At 37.3% G+C, this 24,729-nt stretch overlaps 1 protein-coding gene across 1 annotated transcript in view; it reads right to left on the bottom strand.

Annotated features, from left to right (window-relative positions):
* Window positions 1-24,729, bottom strand: part of HIBADH (3-hydroxyisobutyrate dehydrogenase) — an 85,351-nt gene that overhangs the window by 3,379 nt on the left and 57,243 nt on the right. Inside the window, exons 5-7 of the mRNA XM_030009720.1 lie at window positions 10,804-10,937; window positions 10,152-10,228; window positions 2,957-3,113 (exon numbers count right to left, since the gene is read on the bottom strand). Of these exons, the coding sequence (XP_029865580.1) occupies window positions 2,957-3,113; window positions 10,152-10,228; window positions 10,804-10,937 (368 nt within the window). The remainder of the gene's footprint in view (window positions 1-2,956; window positions 3,114-10,151; window positions 10,229-10,803; window positions 10,938-24,729) is intronic.

Raw genomic sequence — 24,729 nt, 5'->3', positions numbered from 1 at the left:
TATTTTGCAGTTCACGTAAATGAAACTGCCATTTGGAATAAAGCCCAATGGCTGTCTTGACATGAGTCAAGAATAGTATGATATAAATCTAGCTCTTCCCAGGATTCAAAGACGACATTTAATTAGCAACTGTGCTGTGAATGAAAGATGGAACTTCTGTCCTGCAATGCCTCGGACACAAAGATGGCAAGGGGAAGTAAACTAGATCTTTTAAATGCAAAATCTTTAGAGCAGGTTTCACATTAAGTTGACTAAATTATACGTTTCAACATCAGATTTCAAGACTGAAGAGCTTTCCAGAGGTGTCTGACAAACTTTTCTGTCCCAAACACTAAATAACGATCCTCTGGTTTTGTTTGAGAGATCCATTCCTGACAAAATATTTTTAAGAAAGCCCTTGACGTCTACCATATCTGATATGTGAGCAGTAATTCGAAGTTTAGTAACTGTGTTTAGTGACTGTGTTACGGAGTCACTCTTTAGATATTTTCATTGTGGAGTACTTTCTTCTCAACCTCAGGGTTGTACCTACCTCCTTCTCCTTTGAATATGGCTTTTCCTTTTTCTTAAGTGGCGAAAGCGTGCTCCGTACTTCCCAGAAAAAAAGTCCCCACCTCAAACAGTTCATAAACTGCATGATACGTCACATACCAGGATGAAGTGGATAGTAGCAAAAGTCTGTCCAAAAACTAAGGAGCAGTGTCTTAAAAGAAGTCACCACTGCACCAAATAATACCCTGAAAATGATCAGCTGTCTTGGCTACTTACTCATTCAAGTAATTTTCTGTCTATGTAGAATAACATAGCATTGTTCAGCAGGCACGAGAGGAATTTAGTGTCTTTCCTTCTTACTGAGGATTCCAGCCTAAAGAAGGCATTCTTCAGGATGGGTAGGAGAGGCATAGTCAGAAGAGGTGAACAGCAATTACAAACCTCTCTGAGGAACTCTCCTCTTAGTTATCACTGATGCTTTATAACCAAAAGCTGGCAGTTTCAACAGGCGCAAGCCAGGCTGCTATTCCTCCAGTGAAAGGAAGATCTTTCAAGGCAGCTTCCAGAGGAGATAAAGGTCCCTCTTAGAAGCAGACCAAAAGAAAAAAAAACCCTTTACAAAGAAATTTAAAAGGGAGGGAAGGAAATATGTGCCCCATCACATTTCTACTATGAGGTTATTCTGGACAAGAGTAAGAGTTATGAATCACGAGTACAGAGATTGCAGTGTGAAACAGGGCACAACAGCCAGAACAGATTCTGAAAACAGCACACAAGATGGAAACAAGAGCTTTGAGGCAGGGCCAAGATCAGGTTGCTTATCTCTAATCAATAGCCCTTGCAAACTCCAAACACTAACCTAAGAAGTTTTATAAATCAATAATTTAAATAACACTTTATTGTCCCCTATGTTCAATGATGTGAACATGACATAAAAACTGCTGCTTTACAATATTTTAACACATCCCTCAAAGAAATGAAAGCTCCTGGTTGTTGGTCCATAAATGTAAAATGTCGCAGGCCAACCACTGAGGGGTTTTGGGCCGTGCAGCATTAGCAAAATTTTTTGGTGCTACCATATGCAAAACACTCTGGTCAGAATTTCACTAATTCCACTAAATGTACAAACGCACCAACTGACATAAATCAACTGCAAAACGATAAGAACAGTATCAGTAGGCAGGTATTACGTACAGGAACTCCAGCACTGTGGAGATTTGCATGACAATATCTGAGTTTGATCACCAGCTCTGAGAAAGTTATTTTAGTTTTAAGTGCTTAATTTCCACTGTATGTGGAAGAGCTGAAAATGGCCAGAATGCCTAACCAGTTGGGAGCGCTCATAAACTGGTATGCCTAAAATCTGTCCTGTATGAACTCAAACACATCCCTCAGGACAGTATCCCCAGGAAACTAATATTCAGTGTGAAATTATTTCCCGCACTTACATGCTTAGATGAGAGATCTCTTTCAGGGCTGGTTTTATAATTTACCTTAGGCAATCATTGTGCTAAATGCAGAAGTAGTTCAAGAGTCAAGAGTTCTATAGCTCCTTCCTCCAACTGTGTGTCCTCATCAGTGGGACACAGAGCCTTGACCTCCTTGCCTACTTTCCTCTGGCCTCTAAGAGCTTTGTTTTCCTGACCACAGAGTGACTCAGGACAGTGCTTCTCCTAGAACAGCCAAGAGCATGGCAGTAAGTGCACTCTCCTGGGATGGGACAGCTGTAGGTTACGACTTCCTCACGCTGAGAGGGACCTAAACCCAGATCTCCCACTTTGTGGACAAGTAATTTAGATTACTAGGTTATTACTCATAAGAAGCACTACTTCTGCCACCAACAAAGACAATTCAGAAGAGCTCACAGCATGGCGCAGATACCTGCAAAAAAAGTCTGCCGGGGTGTGGGCTGAAACCTGTCTGCTTTCTGCATTCTAAATGGCCTTAGGCAGAAAGACAAGCACATAAGCAGTTGGCTTAGCAAGAGACGGGATGCTAGAGGCCATGTCCAATAGCACAGTTTAAGGTATCTGGAAGAGATTGAACCCAAAATCTTAGATGCTTATGCCATTATTCGCACCTAATTAGGTCACCTGGATTTCCCCGAATTGCTTTCTTGAGCTTAGGCTCCTAAATTCTAAAGCGGTCATGCAAGAGGCACCTAAATGGCTTGCTGAGCGCTTGCCATACATGCAAATCAATCAGGACTCCTGGATTAAGGCAGAACTCAAAAAGACAGTGTGTATAATAATTTCATTGAGTGGCTCAGCATTAATAGTAGCTAGAAATAGGCTGCAGGCTAAGGAAAAGCCCCCTACACAACTCATTAATTCAGAGCTACAGTAAGAGGTTGGGTTCCCCTTTGTTCATGCACACATATTTCCCTGTAACCATAAATTTTCACTGAGAAGAACATTTGCTAGAAGCCCAGAGAGAAGCAACTTCACGTGCAAATGTTACGTACCTTAGCCATGAGTGTTGTTCCAAAGCCTCCTTGATAATTATTAGCAGATGGTACTCCTTCCATCACTCCAGGAACAGGGTTGTACGTGTCGCTTGACCAACAGCGACCTGAGCTCATATTTAGGATTTTGGCCAGCAGCTTTGGGTCAAGGCCTAATCTGTCAAAGGTCAAGGAAGAGAAGTGTTAATGTCAAAATGCACAAGACATGGGTGACTTGCTTTATATCTTAGGACCCTACCATCATTCCTCTCCCTTTATTATAAGTCATGAAAAATGACAGAGTATTGATATTGGGGGTAGGGATGCTGTATCTTAAATTAAAGAGCATCAATCCACCATTTAAGCAGTAGGTTTTCAGAGCTTTTTTCCTTTTGCACTAAGCAAATCCCCTTCACCTAGCAATTTTGAAAGTGCAAGCGAAATAAAGGTCCTCTGAGACAGCAGTTCCCTTGTATTTCAATTACTAAAAGGCATTCAAGTTCTGCTACCTACTAGGTCCCATGCTTGTTTTTCATATCGAAATTATATTCTCTAAAGCTGAACAAAGCAAAAAAATCACAAGCAAGTGCGGCAGTGTGAAAGTACTTGTGCGATGTGTTTATACGTGAATGCTAGTGCATTTTTGATGTAAGCAAGATAATGCAAATGATCCTGCTCTAATAATGTGAACAAAAATGCTACACTTCTCCAAAAATATTAGTTGTATACATCTGTACATTCTGTGCTTTGCTATTATTAAATCTTCATTATATACTCCTGCTTATGAGGCAAGTCTGCCTCTCACTGTGACATGTTATCTATTCACAAACATATATTATAGTTCTGGGTCAACTGTTGATAAGGTTACTGATCCTGATAAAACAAAGCTTGTCCAGGTAGAAACGTCTTATGTTCTATCACGGAGCTGATGGCATAAACTGTTGCTCAATGTAGATGCTGAAAGTTCTTCAATATTATAGGAAATTAACCCTCTTATGAATTCACATTTATGCTGATACTAAGTTGCAAGTGTAATTTTACACCAATGGCATTTATACCAACAACGAGGAGCAGCAACAGTTTATCTGGCCCTGTACAAATGTTCAGTTAACGCTCATGACAGAAAAGAAAGTAAGGGAATTACATCCAGTAACAATCCAAGATGAGGAAAGGACATTTTAAAAGCGATATATCACAACCTTCTATAAAGGTTTTTTATAGAAGTCAACACTCTTTACATTAGCTCTTATACCACAGACTTTTTGCAGATCTCCATAGTCATGGCAATCCTAACACTGCTTCCAGGTGCTGTAGCACCCAAGGTTTTAATCTGTAGATGAGAAAAGCTCATTACCAATGGAATAGTTGCTAAAACTTATGTCTATTTATTCCAGCAAGCATTTTGGATTTGAAAAACTACATTTAAGACAGCGGGCCCTGTAGCATGGTTTCTGTTCTCATAATGGCACGTGTCTCCTGCAATTCTGCCCTCCTTATGCAAAGCAAGATCTCTTTCTGTACCGCAAAGGTAGCTTTTTAGCACTACTGCTGTGCACTCTCATTTATGAATTGCTGCAGCAGCCCCTGGAATTCAAAGGAAAGTCCCCTGCTGGACTGAATGGGATCAACCTTTATTCTCCTCCCCATTTTTTTCCAACCTTCTGACTCAACTGAATGTTTTCAACGGCCATTTGTTTAAAAAAAATATGTGTTTTCCAGCACCGATATGTTTTCACAGTATTTGCATTGTACTTTTATCTTGCATAGTGCATCAAAGTCTTCATCAACAGCCACTGTGAATAACTGCTTTAATTGTTGTCATCCAGAAAACCCACATTGGGAGCAGACAACACCTGAGCTTTGAGATACACAGAGGTTGCTTTTTTGGCCAAAACAAATCTCTTGGCTTGTTTGTTTCCTTATCATTGTTACATGCAGATCAGTATTTTTAGCAATGTAGTGCCTGCTTGTGCCATATCTAGCTGCATGCACAGGCCCGTAATTACAGCTGTGAGTACACCGCAAGACAGAGAGCTTATTATTTCAAAATGCATATAATCCTCCCACAGAATGCTCTTCTCACAGTGTTCCAACTACCTCTCTGTGAAAGTATACTTCAAAAGATATGTGTGTATCATACAGATATGGAGAATATTGTCTGCACTAGGTCTGGCAAATTTTTGCTCTAGGAAAAGAAAAAGGAAGACAGTGTCAGTTTAAATCCCTGCTTCTTCAAATTTCACTGCTCTTAAACACCATGCAGATTCTCTTCAGGAGACCCGAACCTATTTTTTTTCTCCTTTGCAGCAAGTGTATCATTAATAAGAGCAAGTTAGAAGTGCTTTGCATTTCATCTTTCTGAGGATTCATCCACTGGTGCATATATAACTGACAGTTAAAATTAGACATATATTAAAGTCAGTTACTGAAGAAGTCCTCTGTCTTCCACTGTGCCCAAAGCTTGTAATGGTCTGAAACCAGCTAGAATATACAGTAATTGTCATTCAGTGAGAGTCTATCCTAGAAAGTCATGCTTCAGTGGAGAAGACTGAGTTTCCATTTGAAATCAACAAATTAATCCAAGACAGGTATCTGAAAGGGCAAGTTTAATAGGAAGCAGCTACTGGGCTCTCAACCATGATAAAATGTTATTGCTGTTTCCCTGTAAATTGGCTGGGAACATATGATACTCTCTGCATAAGAGCTCCATTGCTGTTCAAGAGATATACTGCTCAAGCTATCAAAATGATGACAGTCTGCCAGTCCCCATAACAACTTGCCATTGGATGTGGCAAGAGCTTGTGCATGCGCGTGTGAATTTACAATTACCAAAATGTTCTTCTCCTTTATACGCAGAAAAGAAGCCCGTTTATTAACTGTACTTATAATAGAGCAAAAACAATTGTTTCCCTCAAATCAATGCTTCTTCAATAACATTCCTAATGAACTGAACAGCAGAAACTCAGCAATGGACACACATACCAAAAAAAATGGTTAAAATAGGATCCCTTCGAGCCGCTGCTCAAAACTCAAGTTTTGCTGAGCTTTGATAAAACCACGTACTGAAATTTTCATACACTCCACCAAGAGTTCAGTCTGGAACAGACAGAAAAATTGAAATGGCATCTCACAAAAAAGATACGTCCTGTCTGACTTTAAGGTGTAACAACTGAAGTAGCTGAACTGTTGAGAGTTTCCCATCTCAAGGTACTTCGGATAAATACCATATGAAGTTGCAAATATTCAAGCAGAACCTTAGGACCCTTCTACCACAGCTAAAAATGACTTTGCCGTTGGCGTTTTAAACAAGGTAAGTGCTTTCAAGTGTCATTACTAACCTTCAGAAGACTTAGCTATAGCCCCATGCCAAAGCAGAGCCACAGTGCTCTCGGAGGAATTATTTTTCAAGGCATTCTTTCTAAAATTTGCAGTGGAGGTGTGCCCGGGTCTAATCATCCCTCAGCCTGCAGCATAAGCTCCTCTCTGTGCTGTTGACTCCCATTTCTGCTCATGTCTTCCACCTACAGCCCAGGGGTGCTCACAGAAGCCAGATCTAGAGACTGAAACTACATTTAGACTCAGCATCAGAGGGCAAAGTTCTTTTACCGTCTTTTCACTTTATGCATTTAAAGAGCAAGCAGGCACAAATCCATATACAGTAAAATTCCTTAGGAAAGAGCTGTATTTGCAGCTTTTGGCATAAATCCGGGTGCCACTGCAGTCCCTTCTCATAGAGACAACTTTCTCTGCTGTTGGAAGTACGAAAGTGATTTTGCAGTGAGGTTACTGCCACAGAATCCTTATTGCTCTCCTGGTCCCTTATATCCCAACCAAATTAAGCAATCTTGCCCTGTCTTGTGTCACCACATAAGCCCTTCCCTGAGTCTGTGCAGGCAGCTTCTGAAGGGACCGCAAACAACTTCCATCTGACCTAAACACAAACCAGGTATCAGCAGTATTTCATTTCTGAACTTTATTTTGCTAGTATTAGACATTGTTTCACTGGAACTCAGGGCTTAGTAAAAGAAAGTCACTGACACTGAGATGATCGGCAAAAACAAAAATAATAATAGTCTCTGGCTGTCGACAGCATCACTTTATGTTTTTATTTCTTATTTGTGAAGTTTACATGTACTCTGTGTGTTGGTTTGACACAGTAAGTCACTACAGTATTTTGCAATATGCACATTATCCATAAAACCATATAGCAAAATCTACTAAAGATTTTTCTACTGACAAGTTGCACTATCGTGCTGGAAAAAAAGAAAATATAAATGACAATGTGAATTCATTTCCAGAATGTCTGCCACACCTTCTAACTCTCAGTAGCAACATTCCTAAAGCATCAGGAAATTAATGAAAAAAACAAAACATAACAAAATAGGCATTTCAGTGATCAGAACTCAGGATGGATTATTTTTTTAAAATTAGTTACAGAATCTAAACGAAATCACTTCTAGTGAAAATGGACACCTTCATTAGTAAATGAAGATGATTAGTAAATAAAGATGATGTTAAAGTAAAGTAGAAAAGCAAGTGGAATATAAATGCAGAAATTACATAGCAATATTGCCTATTTTTCTGGGAGTTTATTGTAGAATTTTTGCTCTTTAATGTCAGTTTTCCTTCCTCATCACCACATTCTATTTGCTACTTACATTGAAGTTTGGAAAAATTCTATAATTTCAAATATAAAATAAATAAAACAATAGCAGATGCAATTTAAAAATCTGAAATGAATAAAACAGTAACTCTCTGCTTCAGAAAATGAAAATTTAGGCTGCATGTTTATGAAAAAATTAGAGAAGAAGTGGTTTATAAGTAGAATTAATATCACACTGTTTTGCAGACTTAGGCTCAGAGTATATATTGGTTTCTGGAAGGTACTGTAATATGACTTTCTAGTTACATCTAGTTCAGTCAGCAATATTTTGAATAATTAATTATCCAAAGTCCCTAAAACTCAAGATTTAAATGATGTAGCAGATATACACAATGCATGACATGAAGATATTTTATATTCTATCTAAAAGTTAAGAACATGTCTAAGCTCCACAATTCCTATTATGAATTTTTTATATTTGCAGTGTCCTTTACCATTATTAGGTCAGACTCAGACTTTCTTCACCAGATACGCATCAATCTAATAAATCATGTTCAGCCTCCTACTCTCTCCAGACTAGGCAGCCACACTATCCTTTCAGTTTTAGACTTGAAAGAAAACCTAATAAATTTATTAATATAGCAAAATTCTAATAATTAGAATTACAACTGTTAACTTGTACATTAGAAATTTGCACACACCAAAAGTGGAAAGCTCTTATTCTAGTTATAAGCAGAAGTCATCTTCTCCATGATTTAAATAACAGCACATTAAAATCAATGCAAGGGTTCTAAATTACTTCATAAAGCTTTAAATTACTGCCTCTGTCTTAAACCTCATGCAGTTTCAGACTAAATGAGATTCTGCACTTTGTATAATTTGGGTTACAATCAGCAGGTTTCTTGTACAATAAGTACAGTTCCTTCTTGATTATCATGATTGTAGGGTAGGAAGGTTTGTATATTGCCACCTTCACACTGTATTTTTGCTTACAAATGCTGAATACAAATTCAGCCAAAATTTAAACTGGAAAAGGACAAAATGAAAAATGAAAATTCTAAACACCTTCAAGCTACAGTGACTGCAGACATCAACTCATTCTGCACAGGGCTTACATGCACAGAATATCTGTTTTCCAAACCTCTTGATTTTATCTTCAATTTTAACTCTAATCATTCATACAAATGTAGATAAAAATATAATGAAAAATCAGTTGCATATGCTTTATTAAGTGAACCACGACTTAAAACAGAACCTGATGAAAGCTTTACACTACACTGGATTACAATAGTTGTAAACAATGCTACTGTTTCTATTATGGCTTGATGCAGACATGCTTCAGTATCTTACAGACTCTCAATTTTAAAATGTAAATGGTACAGGATATTGATAAACCAATTAGCACTGATGCAAAGCAAATTCCTCTTTTATCTCAATTACAACATGACAACTTAATAGGTCAAGATAGTCTAACATCTGAGACAAGGGCAATTCAATAAAACAACTGCATCTTGATATGGTAATTAAGAGGAAATGTGAATCCATTACATTGCCTCGTGTATGTGCGCATATGTAGGCATTCTTTTTTATTTATTTAAGCATTTGATGCCCTCTTGCTGTTTTTATAGTGTATCAAATCCACATGAACACACGGTCTAAAGCCCAGTTGATAAGTATCTACAATATCTGTAGTTTCAGCAGGCCAATTTTAAGGATGCAACTGTGCAGATAAATAATTCATGAAGAGCCCTTAAAAGATACACAATTGCAAGATAATCTCTTCAAATATAGGAATTCTCTGTCTATAAATTTGCAAATGATTTAGATCTGGCTACAATAATTTATGAAAGGTTCAAATACTGTGATACTGAACCGCCACTTGCATGCACTCTATTAGAAAACAAAATCTCAAAGACGACAGCAAAATAAATAGGTTACAATTGGAAAAGAAAAATAATTTTGTTTGAATATGCTGCCACTTACAAGTCAGATGTATCACCTGCTAGAAAAGAAATGGTACTCTTAGCATTGACAAGAGTGTAGTGGAGCATACTCCAGCATTTTTACAAGGTAGGAGTTTTGGCAATTAGGACAAACTGCATTGATAAAGTTGAACAGAAAGGTAGATGTTCTTTTTTATGCTTTGATCTTAATTTGATATACACACTGTGCTAGAAGTTTTACTTTACAATATATTTTGGAACAATTTAACAAAGTAAACAAAGCTAACAAGAGCCATATGGGAGTATAACACTCTGAATACACTGTACATTAGCTTAGAATACAAACAAAAAGTTACCTTTATATTACCTCTGCATGTTTATAATGCAAGACAAACATTATTGTACATTGCACTACAGCAGAACAAATAAACTCTTAACTTCAGATGCAGAATGCAACAACTTATACAGCCAATACAAGAGAATATTCCTGTTCTGAAGAGCCCTACTTTAGTCAAATAACCCCTTTAGCATGTTAATGACTTTATAAGATAACTTCTGGCAAAAGTTTTTCTATGCCACCTAATCATCGTCTCAGTGAAAATCAACTGTAAAACACAAAAACTGTTAACACAGAAAAAATGCTTCAATCCAATAAAAAAATCAAACAAACCTGATTCCAAGATTCATAGTCTCAGCAGTTCCAATCATACTGATGGCCAAGAGCATGTTGTTGCAGATCTTTGCAGCCTGAAAATAAGTTAAACCATCAATTAGTTTCTGCATTTTCATAGACGTAACGTGTAGGAATCTTCTTTAACTAGGTCCGAGACAGTATGATCAAATATGTTCTGACAGCTCTCTTCTAAAGGTAGCACCAGTGAGCACAGATCTACGATAGTATGAAGTTAGTGAAAGCTACCCTATGGTTCCTTCAGAGATTAGGAAACACTTTTTTTCTTAGTACAGTAGCTCAGTTAGTATATGTGGCATGTAGGGGCTCCTTGTCCTTCTGAACATTCAGTAAATCTAAATTCAGAAGAAACAAAATCAAAATCTTTGTCCTCTGAGAAGTACATTCTCAACAAGTTCATGCGGAGAAGCACCAGGACAGATGTTTTGGTGCTAAGCTATACAACATGCTGGAGAAGAGTGCCATGAGGTTATTTTATAAACACTTGGTTGAAGACAAGCAAACAAGCAAACAAGTATGAAGATATATTATCATGCATTTAGTTCTGGAATAAAAGAGTAGGTATCATTAAAGAAAAAAAGCAACAAAAATAAAAGACTGAGACAACTCGTAACCCCTCAGGAAGCATTACCTGTCCAGTTCCAACCTCTCCACAGTAGACAACATTAGAACCCATGCATGTCAGCAACTCTTTGGCAGCATCAAATTCTTGTTCCACTCCACCAACCATGAAAGTAAGGTTTCCAGCTCGAGCAGCTCCAACACCTGCATCAAGACAACATTGGATTTAATATCACTGTTTTAAAAAAAACTTAAGTAGCTTACCTTACCAGTAAGGATCTGATGATGTAAAATTTATGTGCTTAATACTTCACTTACGATGAACCTCTTGAAGTCTATGTAAAAGTAAGCTTACAGTCCCAGTACTTACAGGATCAGAGATCTTAATTTTCAAACATTTGATGAAGATAAAGCCATCTTATCTTTCAGGCAAACTGGCAGATAAACAACTCACAAGACTTACAGAAAACTGGCAATGTCACTCTTTACAGTTTCACATGAAGAAACAATCAACCCTTCCTGCAATTTTGCACCCCACAAAATTCACTGTATCTGAATTACTAAATAAAATTTCTGTTTTGTCAAACTAGTCTTCACATACGACTATTGACAAACTATTGCTCAAAGTTAACTCTGCTTTTACGAGCTTTTCCAAACCTAGGCTAATTTTTAACAATGCTTCCTGATTTTTGTAATTGAACATCTAAAAGTCACAGGCATATAAAACCAAGCCTTCTGAATCTCTGCAGTTTATTATGTTTCTAATCTGAAGCAAAATTCTACTTAATCTGAGAAACTTTGAGTTAGTTTCCTACACATAACACATATACAATGATGTAAAGAACTATGTAAAAAACAACGTAAAAATGATTCACACACACACAAACACATTATTCCCAGTTTTATTCCTATAAGTCTGTCCTGTCTTTACCACAGGTCAGTAAGCACACACCATAGTTCTTAGATTAGACAGTTCCTAAGCACAAAACCAGCAAATTTTTCATGTGATATTTATCATCTCCATGAAATACTCTATTCCTTAAAAGAAGCCTAATTCTAATATGAATTACTCATACATCCTTAATCTCCTCATCCCCAACATTGAATGGGTAGAACTGCTAGGAAAATTTGGCCCAAACTGATGAACGCATCAGCTTCCTCACTATTTTTCACTTCAGGAAGAAGCATAGCCACTATAAATTTTCTGTGCTATGCATCAAACTTTGGTCTGTTAGGATGTACAGCTGCAGATAATCACCTACTTTCAAATTAAACGTGCTCAACTAGGTACAGTGTTCTTACAGAATGCCCAAGTGAAACAGTTTGTTCTTCCTCCATGTGGTGGACTATTTTGTTTCTATAGTAAGTCAGCCTGCTCTCCAGCTCACAGTTCTTTGTCACCAACTAGCTACCATAATAAACATTAATAAATGTTTCTATTGAAATAGTTTCCAGAGTGTTACTGGAACCGCCTTCACTGATCTAGATGTTGTGTAGCAACAAATGAAAATGCACTCTTAAAAAGCTTATCAGTTGAAGACAGAGCTTTTTTAAAAAACAAACAAACAAACAAACAAAAAATAAAACCTAACCCCAAAGAGCAAAAAAGTTATTGTTAGAAATATATCTCACTTAAACAGGACATTTCTGTTTTCCATGTTCCCCATTAATAAATGAAATTATGCAATAAAAAACAATAGAAAGAGAAAAAAAATAAGGCCACAACTAAGCCACCATGGCAACCAAGTTTGTGCATAAAAAGTTCTGATAAAGTGGGCAACCACAGCAGGCTAATCAGAGCTTCTCTCAACTTAAAGCCTTAAGACCGTGTAAGTGCTGTATCACAGCTAAAGAATGAAGTGGTCAGTAGTGAACTTTGCTTCTGACATCAAGGACAGTTACACTGCAGCTCCTCACACTGAAGAATTTGAAGAATTTTTGTTTACTTTCCCATAAAAATTTCAATTGATGCAGTCTCTGTGCAACTGTTCTGTGTGACTATGTCTAGAAATGCCCCTTCTTGTACCTATCAAGCATTTATTTCCCCCATCCTGCCTTCCAACATGCATCATCTTTTGAAGTTACTGAAGAATTTCAGATGAATTTGACAGATCAAGGTCTCAAAAATAGTAAATACCTATCAATTATGTGAAAATAGGCAACAGAGTAGAGGAAAGAGGCTCCCACTGATGAAGTAGCTGCTCAACCTATATTACAACCTAGAATCACAGGATTGCTGGGGTTGGAAGGGACTGCTGAAGATCCTATATTTCAACCCCCTTGCTCGAGCAGGGTCAGCTGGAGCAGGTTGCCCAGGACCATTTCCAGTCAGCTTTTGAGTCTCTCCAAGGATGGAGACTCCACAGCCTCTCTAGGCAACTTCTTCCAGTGTTTGACTACCTCACAGTAAAAAAGTGTTTTCTTGTGTTTCAGATGGAATTTTATGTGTTTTAATTTGTGCCCATTGCCTCCTGTCCTGTCACTGGGCACTACTGAGAAGAGTGTAACTCCCTCTTCTTCATTCTCTCCCATCAGGTTTTTATAAACTTTGGTAAGATCCCCCCTGAGCCTTCTCTTCGTGCTAAACAGCTCTCTCAGCCTCTCCTCATATGAAAGATGCTCCAGTCCCTTCATCATCTTCATGGCCCTTAGCTGGACTCACTCCAGTAAATCTGTATCTTTCTTGTACTGGTGAGTCCAGAACTGAAGCATCCAGAAGAACTCAGTGAGATCCGCAGCTTTAAAAAAAAAAATCAGTCTATATATACAACACTGTTGATGTACTGAAATATCTACAGTGGTAAAGATCTTCCTGCTCAGGTTGAGAGACACCCTATTTGCAGCCAATCCTTAAATCTCACTTGAACAACTCCTCCCCGGGCAATTCACAGGAACTGGGCTAAGAGCAAAGCCTAGGTTTAGAGCTAACACAAACAGGTCATTGTCATCTTGTTGGCTACCAGTTTACTATGTACATGACCACAAAGATTGCTACACTAATAAACACAATGATTTTCATTCCATTCCTCTAGCTATTTTTATTCAAACCACATAATGGCCTTTACCACTAATTCTGTGATCTGACCTGCAGCAAATTAAGTAGACAATTTAAGTCAAAGCTTACAAACAAAATCCAGTACTATCCATCATAGGTCAATAGCCTTGTATCTAGATTACAGACTGCTAAATAGCTTCAGAGAGTCATTTATTAGAGCAAAATTAATGCTGACAATAGTTTTCAGCTGGTTAATCTTCTGACAGCTGCACTCTCTCACTTGTTCAAACACTTACATTTCAAGTAGAAAAAATAAATTAGTTAAGTAGAAAAAAAGAGCAATTTGTTGCATAATGCAGAAGGCTTAGAAAACTCTCTTTTTAAAAACAAAACCCTGTTTACTTCATGGTAAATTTTATCATCTAGGGTACTTGCCAACTATCAGCTATTTTATCAGAGTTCAACAAGCAATGCAGCAAATCTATAACACTGGCAATTAAAAAAAAATTTGGCAGGGAGTCTAGCAGTGCAAGAACTGTAACTTCAGCTAAAAATAGAAATAAAAAAATCATTGGACAAGAATGCACAGCTTTATTTCACAATCACAGATTCCATACCAACAACACTAGCCAGTAAAGTATTATCAGCTTCTAACAGTAAAGAGAGCAATAGAGAAAGCAGAGCAGCTAATATAATTTTTCATCTTTTGACTTTTTAAAAGATCTCTTACCACCTAAGATAGTGCTTTATGTACCACTGCTGATTAGGGTCAAAAGTCCTTCAGAATCTGTTTGTTCTTTCCAAAATACAAAAAGCCTCTTCTCATCCTTAGGGAATGGTTTTCTGAGAAACTGTATTTGTGATTAGTGTGTGTAAGACTTCCTCCGCTGCAAAGCAAGACTGCTGGAGCCCATGGCTGCAGTCCTACGTGTGGCTTCTCTAGGATGATCCCCCCACACCTGTGTGCAGAATCCTTTAAGGAGGTCACACCAGCAGATCCCACAGAGTAGCTCAACTCCAAGTCAGTAGGTCATAACACCATCATTTTTTCCCAGAGATATAAACTGACAGGAACAGGTTTGCAGATAAATATGATAAGAGATGTAGCTAGTGAGTGGGCATGAAAAAAAATTAATCTGGGAAAATGCATGGTGAGAAGTTATAGAGTAGCACTGCAGTATGGCATAGCCACCTGGAGATGGGTTTCCCACTCTGGTACTAGAAGGTTTTGGACTAAGATCTGAAAAATTAATTTCTTTTATCAGAAGAGGTACATAAAGAACAGCTCTTCAAAGTATCCTGTCGCATCTGACTGAGTTACTTGCAGGGCAAGGATTAGTTCAATCCATGTGCTTCTCACTTTGACCGCCAACAGACTGCTCAGTGAACCTGATGCAGAGCGGTTCCCGAGTTCAAAATTTTAGATGAAAACGTGAGTGGAGGCTTAGAAGCCCTCATATGACAGTAGCAACTGGTTGCAGCTATCCTGGGACAGTTTGGACATGACCTCAAGTTTTAGCTTCCAGGCCAGGCAGCCTAGCTCAGTAGCCACCCTGCCCTTCCATATTCACTTTTCCATGCTTATTACAACAGTATTTAACATGTTGAAAAAAGTCTTGTAATTTGCCACTGAAGTTTCCAGTTCCAAAAAAACAAACAAAAAAAAGTCTTATCTTTATAGCTACATCATTAAAGCAGCTAGGTTTCAGTCAGTTTGCTTATTAAGAATACAATTTGCTAGAAAAAAGATGTTAATGTAAAGATGTTACATGATAGTATCTGCTTTTGGTTTCAGTTTTATTACATATCCGTAAGAAGAGCAGAGTGCAGATGAGTTAAAACAAGTGGTACTATAAGGCTACACACTACAGCACCATCACAGTGGTGATGCTGAAAACTGTTACACTGCTGAAAACACAGAGCACCCAAGCATATCTCTGTGTCAAAATATTTAAACCACTGTTGTGTTGCACCTGCAGATAAAAAAATTTGTTGCTGACAAAGTTGAGAAGAAAAACTGAAACAATGTGAATATAGCTGCTTCAGAGACTCCAAAGGACAAGCTGGAGATGAGAGCTGTAACATCAAGATGCTTAGGGGAAAAAAAAAATCTATTTTGTCACTTTTCTATTCAACATGTAGTCTATTGAGCAATTTTAACAACTAATTTTGTGACCTAAACTGGATAAAAAAATAAACAAGAAAAACAATGCTAGAGTTTTAATCCTCTCTCCTGTTTTACAATGTTGCACCCTCAAATGTGAGTTGAGGCTTTGCCTGTTAGGCTTTTGGAAGTGCAAGGGAACACAGGTCCTTTATTCCGATATTTTTGCAAAAATGCAGCTTAAGCAACTGTAGTTGCCTCAAACAAGCAGTTTCTTGTCATGTTTGCTCTCTTTCAGATAGGCTGAACTTGAGAGCCTGCATCTGTGTATCTTGTGTGTGTGCGTTTTTAAGGGCTAAGCAGTTCTTTTTAAGTACCTGCCAGCTCACATGAAATACTTTCTCTTTTGCAACTCACAAAAAGTTAAACCAAGATACACAGAGAAAGATTAACTGAAAAAGTTACTATTGTTTTGCTACATATATAAATCCAAAACCAATTAAAAGGCACGTATAGGCAAAATCAGCTACAAATCCCAACTGGAAATAAAAGCAGAACATTTTAAATCATACTATAAATTTAAAATAACCACGAGGAGACTAGTTATTTTATAAAATATAAATAGGGTATCAATTTTTTCTACTTGTTTCGTAGACAATGTCTGCCATCCTCAATCTATTTCCAGGAAACAAGTAAATGATACAGTCTTAGAAAAAAACCCCCACAACACACTACCACTCAAAGGGCTTGTGTTTCTCCCTATTATAAAAATCAGCATCAAAGCTAGACCTATGAAGCTATTCTGCTGCTGTATAACTAAAACACAGTAAATCACTTAATTTGCTCAAAAGAACTTAAATGTTTTAACCAGTCTGCCATCAGCAGAGATAAAGAAGAGGGCCGATGGGACCGGGCTGCAATGTGAGCCGTCTTTAAAATGCAATTGTTCTAATCATTTTCTACAGATGCAGCCTCACAAGGGGCTGCTGTCACAGGGACCATTTACGACTTGTTATGGTGTCTCTATTGTTTACCAGCGACATTCGCTAAAAAGGCGACAGCTGGGATGGAAAGCTGCTCCTCAACGAACAATATAATCCCGTGAAAGTAATCAACAAATTTAAGGGTGTTAATTAACTTTACACTTTATCATGTTCAATTAGTTGTCCTTTCTGGAAAAGATTGCCGTGCACAATCGGTTTAGAGCGTGCCATGTTTGATTTGTAAGTGATCACTGTTTCTGTTTCAAAGTCCATGTCAGATGTTCTCTTGGGTTTTGGTGACACAGATGAATGGCTCTGCACATGTTAGGGGGTGATCTGGTTTAACATAAACCAGCATAACATAACCCCTTGTTAACGTATCGCTGGCCTTTCAAGAGCAAGAACAGAAACACCCGTGCACGCGGACGCACACATACATGCACAAAACCCCTGCGGCAGCATCACAGACAACGAGTCAAAGTTTCGTTTTTGCTGAAACGCAAAGACACAAATAAATGGGCAATTTTTCATCATTATATCTCAAAGCAAGACTTGTCTTTTAGGGGCACGCTTGGGATCATTTCTTCCCAGCAAGATCCCTAGTTCTGCCGCATTATGCACTACGCACAAGCGCCTTCGTACATTTTACATAATGCACGCTGCCTTTTCTAATGGCAGCTGAGCAAACGCTGGGTAGATGTGCTAAGTTCTTGTGTATATCAAATTCTGTGGTGGCTCTTAAATGCCTGTACTGCATTTATAATGGCAAGGATTCTAGAATAAAGTTGAATTAATCTCTTATTAAAATTTGCCAGTTTCCCTTTAACGCACTGTTCCTGCTTGCTAATGGGACAAGGCAAAGCTCATGATGAAGAGACAACATACTTCGAAGTACACCTTAATAAAGTCATTGCTGCTTCTCTCCTCTGATAAATACAGCTTTGCATCACCGTACCTCATAAACTACTGATGTTTGAACAAAAATGGAGATGGAGGTTCAGGTCAGTGCTTTGAAGATTTATACAACGAGCACTCAATATTACTCCAGACAAAAGCATGCTTAAGAAAGTAGAAGCATCTCTTTTACAGCATAATCCAATTATACATTAGATCATGGCTGTACAAAGAAAAAAGCCTAGTGGATTTTTACTCTGCAGCAACAGGCAAATTAAATACACATTATCATCATTATTTTAAGCAGTTACATTGTACGTAAAAACAAACTGCAAAAAAACCCACCCACAAAACAAAACAAAATAAAAATGCAAAGAAAGCCCAATGGAAAAGTTGTTAACTCTGAAAGCTAATAATGGACTAGGTTAAATATTTAAGAGGAAATTATAGACTATATCAGAAATAGCTGAAACCACAAAACAAAGCAGTAGAAAACATTAGTTTTCTGCTAGGAAGAAGATCTGCAGGGAGAAGGGAAGCGGTCGATAGATCCTTAAATTGGACGCAATAGCTGTTCTTCTATCCCAAGTTGGCAGCTGCTACATTTGCAGACCCGGTTCATTATTTACCCATAATGACCATCAAGCTCCAGTCAAAGTCAGATCACAACAACTGTCAGCAGCTCTTTTAATTAGCCTTGTTTGAATTCAGATAAATATCACAATGGCCCAGCTTCTGCTGAAAAAGCAACAGAAGACTGCAAGGAATAAGCTGTTCTGACTTCCTAACAAACAGTATTGTGAAAAAGTCCAGAGAACAAAAGTGTGGGTTTTTTTTTTTAATTGAGGAAGGGATGGTGATGTGCATATTATTATTTTTCCCTCACGCAATATTCATATCACGACCTACAATTCCTGTTTAGGGGCAAATTTGTGCATTTCTAATGCCAATCCAAAGCGTTACTCCACAATCTAAAAGGTAAACTTTAAGAGATGGTTTACAGGTACTAATTAAATCTGTAACCTCTGTGAAATCATACGTTTTGAAAAACTGAATCAGAATTAAGGAATGCACATATTAACAGGATTATCCTCTCTCCTAATTTATCTCCTTCTGTTTGTTTATCCTCAGGGAACATAATCTTCTGTTGCATCAAGCCACTCTCATTCTCCCTGTGTCAGCAGCAGAATAATAATTCCCTCCTCCTCCTCCACCCCCCCTCCCACAAGCACAGGCAAGAATGAAGACGAGTGGATCAGACTGTATGCATCAGCATTAATGCTCCATGCAGCTATTTTCCTAGCAGTAGCAGAGACTGAAAGAAAGATGCAAGAGAGGTGCACAATATGCTACCTGCTCTGGGCAGCCCAGCATGAGAGGGAGTAATTAAACAGATTTTGCCTCCTAGAATAATACGAAGGTAGAAGACACAGCCAGAGACTGCTTTAATACCCTTTCTTTAGAACTTCCCTTGCTGTCACGGTTGGGTCCCTATTTTGCTATGTGCTGTCCGAAGACAAAAGACAGTACCAAACTCTCCAGTCCCACATGCCAATCTGAGAAGTGTTGCTGTACATGCAGGGATCTTCGGGGAACTCAAGGAGAACATACTTAGGGATTTACAGGAATCATGAGGATACGTGTATATAAACAATAAGTACATACATGTGTTATAGTAGCAGAGGATATCCCTTTTGGGCACAGAAAAAATCATGTAAACATCACGAGGAACCGAAAGTAGAAAGTAGCATAGAGGGAAGGATAAAGAACTGATTAAACAAAATAGGCAAAATGGTAATGAGAAGCTTTATGCTTTTAAAGGAAGCCCCAAGTGGAATTGTATAGGGATTAGTAGTTGAACTTGGCCATGGATGCTGGAATAAAATCTTCAATCTGATTTAGATGTATTACAGAAGGACACCAAAACACAGAAAAGAATATGCCCTCTCAATAAATAATGCAAAAACTGAGTAAAAACTGTTGTTAAGGCAGTTTAATATGAGTGGAATGCACCAGGAAAATTTTACAAGACAGTATTAAGTAGCAACTGATGCCTCCAAAAGGATTAGCCAAAGAAAATAAGTTGCAAAAGGCAAATACAAAAAGATACTTTAACTTTTTCAAGAGAAGTACAAGCTGAAAGGCCTCATGAGATCATTCTGTCTGCAGTTTTTTTAAAAGCATTACTTTTAGTTCTAGTCATTGTAATGTCAAAGAGAAATATCAAAGCACCTGAAAAGTTACCAAGTAAAAAGGTTAACAGCACTGCAATAAGAAAGGAAATAAAGTACAATTGGTTAAATTATTTGCTTATTTTTAATACCCAAAATACTGTATCAAAACCATTTAAAAACAGTAGTTCATGCCAGTCATCTTTCCTGTTCTCTCCCTTTAATCCATACTCCACCATTAAAGCCCTAGACAACAGCTGGAGTACCAGATTTAGCTTCTCCTTTACTCATCCCTAATAATCTAGATACATGGTCTAAATCTCATTTGGGGCTGCAGTCCTATGCAGAAATATTACAACTTAACAACAATTGCAAGTATCTACTGTTGTGGACAGCAAAACTAACTGCATAGAGCTTAGCACAGTTCAAAACAAGTATTTCATTTTTTATCTGAACATCAGCAAGAAGGCTGGACAGCCAGTGAAGAACAGGAGCAGTAAATTCCATATATCCAAGATACCAAAGTTTCAAAGCAGACTTCATGACAGTCCAAATGTAAAGCACATGGCACTAAGCTATCTGGTTAACCATTGCTAGGTTCTGAGTAAGTGCAGCATCAAATACAACAGAAATATCAAATACAAGAGAAACAAAGAAAATAACTCATCATCTTCTTGCCCCACACTACTGTTTGAATTTCTAGTCTTTTAGGGGAAGTCCAAAAATGAAACATGAACGTGGACATGGCTTCTCAACTACGTGGGCTAGTGTTAACCCTCCACACAACTAAAATTCAGCAGACAGGCTCTAGTACAATTCCCCTGTTGCCCGGATAAGGCTTCAAGTCCTAGAAATAAAACTTCATCTCAATCACACAGTGCAAAAACAAGAATAAATTTTGTCTGGCATTAGAAAGGTGACAGAGCTGCGTGTTTAACACCCACTGAGGTCATCACAACCCCACTTTCTTCAGAAGTTTCCACACTATGCAGAAGAAAATAGACTGCTATGGGACTATTGGAGAAAAAGCTCAAAGGGATGAACATTTGTAATGTCCCCTTAGAAAAACAGAAGGTAAAATCCCAGAAGAGCTATTCTATCTAACTAGAATCCACAGACAACACCAAAATGAACAACATCAAAACCCCAAATGCTTAAAGCTTGTGTGGGATAGCAGAAGCTACAAATAGACCCAACAGTTCACCTTGGCATCACAGCTTTTCACCTCATCTGTTGTGACTGAGCAACATGCACGCAAATTCATGACCAAGAAAACCAGATGTGCGGCCAACCTTGCTGAGCTCTGTAACTTACAAAAAGCAGTTAGCCATATACCACTACATTTGCAGATTTTGCTAGTTGGACTTGAATGTCTCCGTCTGGAAAGCATGAAATACGCATGCATTCTACCTTAACTCCATAGCAAAATGCAAGTATGTATATACAGCACTGTGGAATAGATATATAATAGCTGAAACCCTTTTATTATAACATAAACCCAAGAATCTTTGAAGGAAAAATAAACCACAATTTTTTAATACTATTGTTTACATATTTCTCCAGTATTAATACAACCATAACAAGATATTAATCCCCTTTTACAAAAACAAAATACTTGAAACACTTTAGTCCTTTATGATTTTCTTTACCATGTTACCCTCATATAGGGCCCCCAAAGCAACAAAACACTGAAGCATGATTTTTTGCTGAATAATGAAGGCATTAAGCACATTGCTAAAATAAATAAATAATCACACTGAGGTATACATTTAAACGGCACTGCTCAACAGGTATGAGTTCAAGTGTTCTTTTTAATAAAAGGTTTGCTTCTTAGAAAGCCAGCTGCAAAAGCCTAAAGTCATGCAGGTAAATTTCTGTTGATGCATTCATTAGTCCTTTCCTGTTATGTAAGAAAATAAAAACATTGTAAACACAGAAAAATAAAACAAAAAGCATTAAAATGGGGTGTAACAGCATAGCATACCTCTTCCTAAGCATTTCTGGTTTATCCAGGAGCTGAAGATGTAGCAATGCCATACGCCAAATTCCAAGCAGTAGGGGCATATTTACATTCACAACATTTAAAAAGTATCTAGTATTTAATAGCAGGAATCTAAAAAAATTTTAAAATAAAAGAGCAACGTATAGCCAGAAAGAAGTGTCAGGCACATAATTTTAAAATAAATCCATCTCCAGTATTTTCTGCTAGAGGGTTCCCCAGCTGTGGGTTTTAATTTTACCTGTTTTGGGTACAGTCTGACAGGACAACTGACATAGCTTTACCAACTGAAATCGGAAAGAAATGCTTAAAAAATAGGACTGAAGACTGCATTGCACATTTTGGAATGAACTTTTGAACCTTGTCCTTTAAAGTGTCATTAGTGGTATGAGACCAAGAATTTTTTTGATAATCTGAACCACCATGAGAGTACATTGCTTCAGTATGTCTGTCCTTTCTGCAAGTGCTTCAGCATTGAATCTTGCCTCTGGATACAGTAAACAGCCCACACACTCGATCTTTCAGCTTCTCCTTTAAAAGATATGCTTATTTTAAAGCACGCCTAACTCTACATCCATAAAGTAACACAGCATTTTCTGCTGCCCAGTTTCAGCATATTCACAGTTAATTCTCAAAGCTTTTATTTGGCACTGAAAAGGCAAACCAGTATAATAATACAAGATGACAACAACTGCTAGAAAAGCAGCCTAAATTGGAAAGATACAGAGCTTCCATTTAAGGAATCCCTTCGTTATAAGGCCTTTCCCAGTTCTATTTCCTGTTTAAGGATCCTCTGCACATAATTCTATTATTACTCCTCTGCAAAACAGATAGTATATCTCTTTCAGGGAACTAGATTTAGCATTGCCCTCCAGGCTAAAATGCAATGTACTTTTCAGTGTTCTCAAATGCACTTGATGCAACTTATCCAATGAGTTCAAACCCTTGTAACTTAATTAAAAGTCATACTTATGTATGAACTAATTCTAAGTTTAGTTTGGAATTATTTTTTAAAAAGAGATACTATTTTTATTATTACTTTTATTGTTTCAGGATGAGCAAATATGCAATCATATGGTTTAAATTTACAAATCTTTACATGCTCCAAATGCTGCACTTTCATGAAACAAAACACATTTTCACATTTAACTGTACTGAATGACAACTTAAGGAGACCCACTACAAAATAATTCGTGTACCTCTTTTTTTCCCACTAATTGTAACTATTCCAACTTAAGCAATTTTGCACAAAAACAAATTAACCTTTTTTATTTAATGTAAAGGTATCTAAAGTCAATACTTGCCCTGGTCTTCCATTTAAAAAAAAGAGTGCATTTTGCCTATGAGCAGAATCAAGAGGGTAACAAAGTTAATTATTTCTCATAATCAGTAATTATGATTAGATAAGAGAGTCTTTGGTAATGAACTGCTCTAATGATGGAGGACCTCCATCCTAAGAAATATAATAGTACATTAACATAACTGTGTATGCAAAGTACATAGAACTGCTGCCACAGTTAACTTGTCATTGAATGATTAAATAGGAATTCATAATTAGAAAAGTCCACAGTGTAATTTATTGGCCTTCCTGACAGTTCTGGTTCATTAGAAGTTGATTACCAAACAGTGACCTCTAGTGGCCTACTGTTTTTTCATGCCATCTTGTTTCTCTTGGCGGTTTTAGCTGCTATTTAACCTAAAAAAAAAAAGGCAGTTTGAGGAATTTAAAATGTTTCCCTTCAAAATTCCTTTTTTTTTACTTCTCTTAAAGTATATAGTGTGCTAATTGCTTCAGAAAAAGGTTTCCCTTTCTGTAACCATTTATATAAAAGTATAAAAATGTACATATATGTGAAAAAAACCCCAACTTCTTAGTTTTAAAGTTAACACTGAGGTTAACACGGTTCTCATGCTAATTAATATTTATATAATGATTAAACATAATGTCATCTAGAAAAAATATATAATATATTAAAAAAAATCACTTCTCTAGTGTCAGTTACAAAGACCTTGAGAAGCTCATACTTCAAGTAAGCCTTTGTATCTTAAAGTTAAGTGCCTCTAAGCCTTTGAGCAAAAGTCACTTTTGCACTAAAACAAATTATAGTGGCTCAGATGGAAGTGGCAGAGGACAAGAAGGGAGAACACTCCTCAATTTGCTGCTCCAGGTAGGAGAAAAAAGCCTAACATTTCATATTAATTGCTAAACACTTGCCCTGCAATACTCAAATTTCATTTTTAAAGAACACAAATTTAAGTAAGACTTCAGTTTAACTGTAAAATCTTTTAATAAGCATTAGTGAGTGGAATTTCCCCTCACTCAACATTATTAATCCACTGTTAAGCTATTTAGACAGTTTTCTATTTTAAAATTTTCCATTATGATAGATACGCTTTTTCTTGCACTAGGACAGTGGCTAATATTATTTTTTAAAGTATGAATGTTTTTAACAGGAAGTAGCACATCTGAAACTAATATAGAAGCCCATGAAACACAGTATTAAATAAAAATCCACACTCAATGAATACAAGCAATTTAGATTTTAGTTGTTTTCGTTTTGCATCTTGTTCTTTCTCCAACACTAACATTTTATAAATGATGCATATGCATTTTTCTTTGCTTTTGTCTAACACAGAACTGGCTACAAAAATTATGACCCTTTATCAGAGAGAAGCTAGAAAATAAACCACATAATCCTGTTTCACACATAAACAGATTTTTCTGAGAGAACTATTCCAGTCTCCCAAATGGGGAGAAGTCCATCATTCTCATATGCTGGAAACAGCTTTAACAATTGCTATAAACAGAGAAATGGATAGCTACAAGATAGAGATCCCCACCCTGACTTT

The sequence above is a fragment of the Aquila chrysaetos genome, chromosome 3 (genome assembly GCF_900496995.4).
Source record: "Aquila chrysaetos chrysaetos chromosome 3, bAquChr1.4, whole genome shotgun sequence".
Classification (NCBI taxonomy): Eukaryota; Metazoa; Chordata; class Aves; order Accipitriformes; family Accipitridae; genus Aquila; species Aquila chrysaetos.
The sequence above is the reverse complement of the archived record's forward strand: the minus strand, read 5'-3'. Positions and strand labels throughout refer to the sequence as shown.